Source organism: Geotrypetes seraphini, chromosome 13, assembly GCF_902459505.1.
Source record: "Geotrypetes seraphini chromosome 13, aGeoSer1.1, whole genome shotgun sequence".
NCBI lineage: Eukaryota > Metazoa > Chordata > Amphibia > Gymnophiona > Dermophiidae > Geotrypetes > Geotrypetes seraphini.
Genome location: NC_047096.1, coordinates 66,242,586 through 66,251,037, shown reverse-complemented (window position 1 = coordinate 66,251,037; position 8,452 = coordinate 66,242,586). Strand labels below are relative to the sequence as shown.

At 41.0% G+C, this 8,452-nt stretch overlaps 1 protein-coding gene across 2 annotated transcripts in view; it reads right to left on the bottom strand.

Moving 5' to 3' along the window:
* Positions 1-4,561: 4,561 nt before the first annotated feature.
* RARA (retinoic acid receptor alpha) overlaps positions 4,562-8,452 on the bottom strand; it is a 139,157-nt gene continuing 135,266 nt past the window's right edge. For both annotated transcript variants that reach the window (XM_033918476.1, XM_033918477.1), the window contains one exon: positions 4,562-7,504. In XM_033918476.1, coding sequence (XP_033774367.1) covers positions 7,311-7,504 — 194 coding nt within the window. In that variant the 3' untranslated portion in view covers positions 4,562-7,310. The remainder of the gene's footprint in view (positions 7,505-8,452) is intronic.

The window sequence follows — 8,452 nt, the reverse complement described above, 5'->3', positions numbered from 1 at the left end:
ATGGGGACTAGAGTCCTGCCAGTGACCTGGGTCCAGAGAGCAGCAATTACCGACTAAAACCAGGCCTATGTCAGTGGCCCTGCCTTAGGCCTGTAATCCAATATGGAGGTTTCAGCACTTTGGGGGCTGGGGGCTCAATTTAACTATCAAGGAGGATGGTAGCAGACTGGCAAGGGCTGCTACTGCTGAAATGTGATTTTAAAAATTGTCTTCTGCTTTCCAAGTATGGTGGCCTAAGCATTAAAATGGGTCTTTTAAATTATATTAAGTGTGTGGGTGGGTACAGGGGAGCACTGTATGAGATCCAACTTGATCTGGGTACATTCTTTCCAATTCTTCCTCTGAACTGGCCACAACCATTACAATTTCAGGGGATCAGAAGGCAGGTAGACTGCAGAGTTAACTGCCTCTTTTCATAGAGATAAAACTCAAAAACAGTGCAGTTCTGTACTTTGAGTTTTTCCAAACACAGTACTTGAGGCACCATTGCTGGACTCTGAGCTACAGGGGAAGTTGACACTCTTTCTACTCTTCTACAGGTGGAGAGAGTGGGCCGTGAATCATTTCACTTACACAGACATTTTTCCCATTTATGTAAAGATGGGACAAACCCTTTAAACACTATGTACTACATGAGATGGCAGTGGGCTCCCTGCACATCCACTGCAGGAAACATAATGTATGTATTATTTTAAAAATATTAAATGCTGGGATATTTTCTCTGAAGCGCCAGTCAAAACACCTTCTAGTTCAAAGATAGCAGATAAAGGCCAAATGGCCCATCTAGTCTACCCATCTGCAGTAACCATTATCTCTTTCTCTCTCTTAAATGTCATCTCTGCTTAAGTTGATGTTATAACATCTAGTACATGAGGGATAAAGTGGTAGGAACTGAAGTCTGAATGTGTGGTCAAGACAATGGTGCAAGGATAATGGATTTAGATTTGTTAGGAACTAGGCAATGTTCTGGGAAAGGGGGAGCGCCTATTCCAAAAGGATGGACTCCACCCTTAACCAGGCTATGGGCGTTAACATTTAAAAAGGAGATAGAGCAGCTTCTAAACTAAGATGGGGGGAGGGCAGGAGCGGATGGTTCAGTGTGGAGTATCCTTGAAGGATACTATTAAAACAGGTCATTTGGAGAATCCCAATAGAGATTTCAATAATGGTGAAAGAAAACCAGGAGTTTTTAAGAGGAAAGGAGGTAAATTATCCCTGTCAACCTCTAAGCAGCCTGTAGATGCAAGAAAAAACACAATTTAAAGTATCTGTATACAAATGTTAAAAGCCTAAAAAAATAAGGAGGAGGTAGATATAATGAAGAGGTAGATATAATAGGCATCCCAGAGACCTGGCAAAAGGAGGACAATCAATGAAACACTGTGCTACCATGGTGCAAATTATATTGCATTGATAGAAGTAGATCAAATTGGAGGAGGGGGTGGAGTTTGAACTATATGTTAAAGAGGGAATTGAATCAAACAAAATAAACATTTTGCATGACATAGCTAGCAGTCTGGAGGGAAAGAATATGCAGATAAGGGTGTATTACCATCCCCCTGGGCAGAATGAGCAGACAGATGAAGACATTTTTTCAGAGATTAAGAAAGCTGGAAAATTGAGCAATGTATAATAATAGGTGATTTCAATTATCATTGAGGGGCGAGTAAGTTCATTATACCAATAATATCCATTATACCCACATACAAGACACCAGGAGACTAGTCTAGCAATGTAATACTGCTTCACTCCTGCTTAACACCCTTATAAAGACCCTTCTAGAAACTCAAATATTTGGGAGAAAAAAGGCCTCAGATGGGCTTCATAGGCAAAAAAAACCACCTCTCAATACATGCTCTCAAAAACATAGCAATGCAGGCAATTCACAATGCAGGCAAGTCATCCTCAAAGACTTGCACAGCATGAATAGAAAACCAAAAGCACGTAGCTTGTTCTGGCTCCAAACTGTCCTCCACTGGTCATTCAATGCCTGTTTCCAGCGGCGTTTTCACTTCAAACCACAAGTCCAGTTCTCACAGCGGGAAAGCTATGTGCTTTTGGTTTTCTATTCTTGCTGTGCATGGCTTTGAGAATGATTTGACTGCATTGTGCTGCTATGTTGAATTTCATCCTTTCAGACTGGAAAGTGTACTAGGATTGGTGTCTTCAATACAACTATAAGATTTAAACAGAGCATGTATTGAGAGGTTTTTTTTGGCCTATGAAGCCCATCTGAGGCCTTTTTTCACCCAAATATTTGAGTTTCTAGAAGGGTCTTTATAAGGGTGTTAAGCAGAAGTGAAGCAGTATTACATTGCTAGACTAGTGTCCTGGTGTCTTGTATGTTGGTAAGATAGTAGATATTATTGATTTCAGTTACCCCGGCAATGACTGGATAAATGTTACAGTACCTCAGAGTGCTAGGGAGGTAAAATTCCTGGACGTAATAAATGACTGCTTCTTGGAAAAACTGGTCCAGAAACCGACAAGAGGGGGAGCTATTTTAGATCTAATGCTTAGTGGAATGCAGAACATAGTATGAGAGGTCACTGTATTGAGTCCTCTGGGAAAAAATGATTTTAACAAGATCAAATTTGAGCTAATATCTGGAGTGGTCAATAAAGAAATCTACTGTAGCAGCATTTCATTTTCAAAAGGGTGACTATGATAAAATGAGGAAAATGGTTATAAAGAAGCTAAAAGGTTAGGCCTTTAAATAGGCATGGATGTTATTTAAACATACCATCATGGAAGCCCAGACCAGATGTATTCCATATATTAACAAAGGTAGAAAGAAGAGAAAACAAGAGCCAGCATGATTAAAAGATGAAGTGAAAGAGGCTATTAGAGCCAAAAGAACATCTTTTAAAGAATGGAAAAAGGATCCAAATTAAGAAAATAAGAAGCAACCTAAGCATTGGCAAGTTAGCTAAAAAGCATTGATAAAACAGGCTAAAAATGAATATGAAGAAAAATTTGCCAAAGAAGTAAAAACCTATAGTAACAACTTTTTCAAGTATATCAGAAGCAGAAAACCTCTGAGGGAATCTGTGGGACCGCTGCATCTTCAAGGCAAAAAGGGCACTTGGAAAGGATAAGGCCATAGCAGAGAGACTGAATGAATTTCTTACTTTGGTCTTATGGAAGAAGATGTAAGAATCTACCTGAACCAGAAATTATTTTCAATGGTGATAATGCAAATGAACTAAAAGAAATCTCAGTGTACCTGGAAGACATATTGAGCCAGGGTTCTCCAAAGTCAATCCTTGAGGGCTGCAATATGGTCATGTTTTCCTCAATGAATTTGCATACACTATTTCTATTATATGCAAATAAATCTCATGCATATATTCATTTGGGAAATCATGAAAACCTGACCTGGTGAGGGCTGAGGTTGGACATCCCTGTATTAAGCCAAATCAACAAGTTAAAGAGTGATAAATCGCCTGGACCTGATGGTATACATCCCAGGTTACTGAAATAACTCAAACATGAATTGCTGATCTGCTGTTAGTGATCTGTAACCTGTCCCTAAAATCATCTGTAGTACCTGAAGATTGGAGGGTAGCTAATGTTATACCGATTTTTAAAAGGGTTCCGTGGTGATTTGAGATCAGATAAAATAGTAGAAACTAATACAAAAAATAAAATTACAGGATACTTAGACAAACATGATTTAATAGCACAGAGTTAGTACTGGTTCAACCAAGATAGGTCTTGCCTTGTATCACCAATTTTCTCAATTTTTTTGAAGGTGTGAATAAACATGTGGATTATCTAGATTTTTAGAAAAGAAGGGCTGTGTGGCTCACTGGTTGAGCTGCTGCCTCTGCACCTAGAGTTTGTAAGATCAAACCCAGTGCTGCTCCTTGAGACCCTGGCAAGTCCAGTGCCCACCACTTTTGGAATTGCCAAAACCACCAAAATGCAGTATACAAGTCTCCATTCCCTTTTGACAAAGTTCCCCATGGCTTAGGAACTGGTTATTGGATAGAAAACAGAGAGTAGAATTAAATGGCCATTTTTTTAAACGGAGGAGTGTAATTAGTTGAGTGCCGGAGGGATCTGAATTGGGACTGGTGCTATTTAACTTATTTATAAATGATCTGGAAATTGGAACAAGTGAGGTGATTAAATTTGCAGATGAGACAAAACTATTCAAAATTGTCTAAACATTTAAAGACTGTGAAAAATTGCAGGAAGACCTTAGGAAATTGGAAGATGGAACATCCATATGGCAGATGAAATTGAATGTGGACATATGCAAAGTGATGCACATTGGGAAGAATAATCCAAATGTTACTTGTGCTAGGGTCCACTTTAGGAGTCAGCACTCAAGAAAAAGACCTGGATGTCATTATAAATGCTTCAATTAAACCATCTGCCCAGTGTGCAGCTGTGGCAAAAAAAGCAAACAAGATGCTAGGAATTATTAGGAAAAAGATGGTAAATAAGACCAAGAATATTACAATGCCTCTGTATCACTCCATAGTGCAACCTCACCATACAGTTCTGGTCACCGTTATCTCTAAAAAAGATATAGCAGAATTAGAAAAGGTTCAAGGAAGAATAATAAGGGGATGAAACTCCTCTCATCTGAGGAAAGATTAAAGAGGCTGGGGTTCTTCAGCTTGGAAAAAGAAGATAAGATGGAATTCTACAAAATCCTGAGTGGAATAGAATGGTAAAAGTGAATGGATTTTTCACCCTATCAAGAAGTACAGAAACCAGGGGACACTCAATGAAATTACATGGGAATACTTTTAAAACAAATAGAAGGAAATATTTTTTCAAAGAATAATTGAGTTCTGGAACTTGCCAGAGGATGTGGTTACAGCGGTTAGCAGAGCTGGATTTAAGAACGGTCTGGACAAGTTCCTGGAGGAAAAGTCCATAGTGCGCCATTGAGACAGACATGGGGGAAGCCACTGCTTGCCCTAGGATCAGTGGCATTAATGCTGCTACTGTTTGGGTATCTGCCAGGTACTTGTAATCTGGGCTGGCTACTGTTCGAAACAGGAAAATGGGCTAGATGATCCATTGGTCTGACTCAGTATGGCTGTTCTTACATTCTTAATTCAGCCCAAGCAGCATCTGAAGCTTTTGGAGTTGGATTCTTCACCTCCCACCCCGGGGACCCTGTCAAAATGGTTGCTTACAGGCCTCTAATTTGAACTTCTGCCACTGGCATACAGGCCAAAGGGAAGATGCACAATTTATTTTCCCACTCCACATTGGCTGTTAAATGACAACTCCCTTTTGGGGAGTTAGACCACTATCTATGCAGTACCCCACTATCTATTCAGTGATGTGCCCCTGGCACACAATCAATTTGTAACCTCTGCCATCTCACTCCCAAACATTCCTAAAGGCTCGTGCTTCTTAGCTGATCTACATTTGCCTTCCGGTTTATTACACTCCCACCCCCCAGAGGGGTCAGCTGTGCAAATAGGTGGGGAGGGCTGCAGCATTCCTCCTTATAACCTAAAATTGCATTCAGACTAAGAAGGGGTCTCCCAACTGTGCCACGGACCCGCATGAAATAGTTTCCCCCACCTCTGGATCCTTTACACCTGCCCTGTTTCTAATGCAAATGTCTGAAAATATATCATTAAAGAAGAGACAAGTTAATTTAATCATATATTTTTAATGAGAATGGCTAATGGGCAGACTGGATGAACTGTTCAGGTCTTTATCTGCCATCATTTACTATGTTACTATGTAACCCACATTTGATCCTAGTGTTATATTTCATTTAAATATATCTTACTTATGTTGCCAGTGATTGAAGCTGGAGCCATTTTCCCCTGTATAAAATAAAGGTGTTTCTCTGCATGAGATATACAGCTCCGATTTCTGAGGCTGCTCCTCCTTCTAATGAATATAAAGAGAAAAGTGGAAATAAGTACAGTATATTAGACCTTGAGAAGATATATTTAAATGAAATATAACACTAGGATCGAATGTGGATTAATAATTTATTTCCTGACATTTGCATTAGAAACAGGGCAAGTGTAAAGGATCCAGAGTGAGAGGTGGGTGAAAGATGAGGGAACCCATTTCATGCAGGTCTGTGGCACAAATTTGGACTGTTTCTAATGCAGCCTGCCTTAAGAAGTTGAGGATTGCTGGGTTGTGGTCAGCTTTTCTTTCTATTCCCTCCCTCCTATTTTTGTATGGACAGACCTGTGACTTTGGGAGTGGGAAGGAAAAGGAAAGCTGTTTTGGCATAATTAGGTCCCAAAGGCCACCTTGGTTGTTGGAAAAATAAAAACCAGCTTGTTGTGGAAGTTATTACTGGACAGGATCCAGCTGCCCTCCATAACTTCTAGAGAAGCTGCAGCTTTTGCCTATGAAATAGCAGTTCAGGCAGATCCTGGCTCCTGAAGTGAACCACAGTGCTGCTTCTTAAGAAAAAATTAAATATTTTTTTTTGGGGGGGGGGGGGGGGGAAGAGAAGACTTTCTTTTCCTACCGTTTATCAGCTGAAAACTTATTTGAAATGGAGGGAGCTTTGCTGGCTTCATAATTATTGTAGTGGGTGGCGGGAGGGAGGGAGGGGGCATGGATTGTCACTGTGTTCATGTTAATATACTAATTAAATCTGGTTATGAAGACTGCACACATGATAAATGTGTATGCAAACATTTAAAAAAGTGAGAAAAGTTATAAGTGAACAGAACACTTCATAATTTTAAATGTTTGTTTATTCACAGTTCTGTGGTGTGGGGGGTGCAGGGAATGATGGTGGGGGCAGAGGGAGGGAAGAGCCTCTCAATTTTGATACTGTCCTATAATTCAGCCCTGTAACCTTGTGGGTTTGGAGGACAACTTTACCTGGCGATTCTTTATTTCAGAATTCAGGTGCACCCTCCCTCAAAAAAAGGGGAGAAAGTATGCCTTCACTCCCTTAAAGAGAAAAAGTACCCTACCCACCTCCCCCCTCCCACCCCCAGGAGTGGTGATGTCTGCATTCAGTTCTGTTTAAGCAGTCCGTTACTAGTTATAAAACACAACCCTGTGTCACCAAAGTGGATTTCAAACAGTCCGAGGGGTCATGGTCCTCTGTGCAATACTGCATGATGAAATTCAACAAAAGACCCCCTTGCCACGTGATCAGGCTTTGCTGTCTTTTTACAGGCATTCACTTCCTTTCTCCCCGGCCAGGAGTCCCTCAAGGAAGATCAGAGCAATGGTGGAGGAAGAATTGCTGTGTGAGGGCGGTGATGAGGGGGGGGTTGCTGGTTTCTCCTCTCCTCCCTCCGGCTCTTTGCACAAAGGCTCCCGTGTGCATGGTGGTGGTGTGAGGGTCACGGGGACTGAGTGGCCGGGCTGCTTCCATTGGAACTGGAGGAGAGGCTGGGGCTGCAGCTGCCAGTGCGGGGAGCTCCGCTGGCCTGCGCGCTCAGATTGTCCAGACCTTCCGAGTTTTCCAACATCTCCTGGATGAGGGGGGGCATGGACCCAGGGATTTCCATCTTCAGGGTGATTACACGTTCAGCACCTAAGGTCAGAAAAAGAGGTAAGTTAGGGGGGGGGGAAAGAATTATTAAATTTAACAGAACTTTATCTATATCTAACAGTACAACTGGCACTGGTCCTTACTCAAATGGTTTTCCTCATTTCTAGACTGATCTTTATCATCAGAATCAGACATATTTTCTGTAACTAAAACCCACTGCAGATAGCTCCTGTCTCATTTAATAAGCTTTTTTGCATCTTAAATTAGGGCAGCTGATGGTTCTTGGGAGCACTATTTCAGTTTCTCTTGGTAAGAGCGATTTTTCTTTAAAACATTGGTGAGAGAAAACAAGCGATACAGAAGTTGGTAGACCTATTGGAAGAGCTAAAAAGCATCTTAGCCACCTTAACCTACTGTCTGAAAACCACTCTTCCTCAAAGTTCACATGTTTAGACTTAACTGGAGTTACAGGATGTGTTCCCAGGGCTAAGTCTTAATAGAACTGCCACACTGTGCCAGACTAAGGCCCATTAAGCCCAGTGTCTTGGATTCCAACAGTGGCCAATAAGGGGCACAATTAACCAACAAGCCCCCCAAAACGAGCAAGTTTCCATACTACTTAAACCTAGGGATAAGCAACAGTTTTCTCCAAGTCTATTTGGTTAATAAAACAGTTTATGAACTTTTCCTCCAATAATTTATCCAAAACTTTTTTAAACCCAGCCACACTAACAGCTTTTAACACATGTTCCATCATCAAATTATTTGGCATTGTTGCTCAGAAGCAACTCGTGTCTTCTAAGGCTCTTAAAGGAAATCTGCATCTCCAAATGCCTGTTACTTGGCATCACTGCTCTCATTCAACATCAAGTTACATAAAGCAGCAGTTTCACCATCTGCCAATTAAAGGGTTAATTGTACATTGAGCAAAAATGTACACATTTTTCTCTCTAATTTGTTTGACACGTACTGCTTTGTATCTGCAGGGCA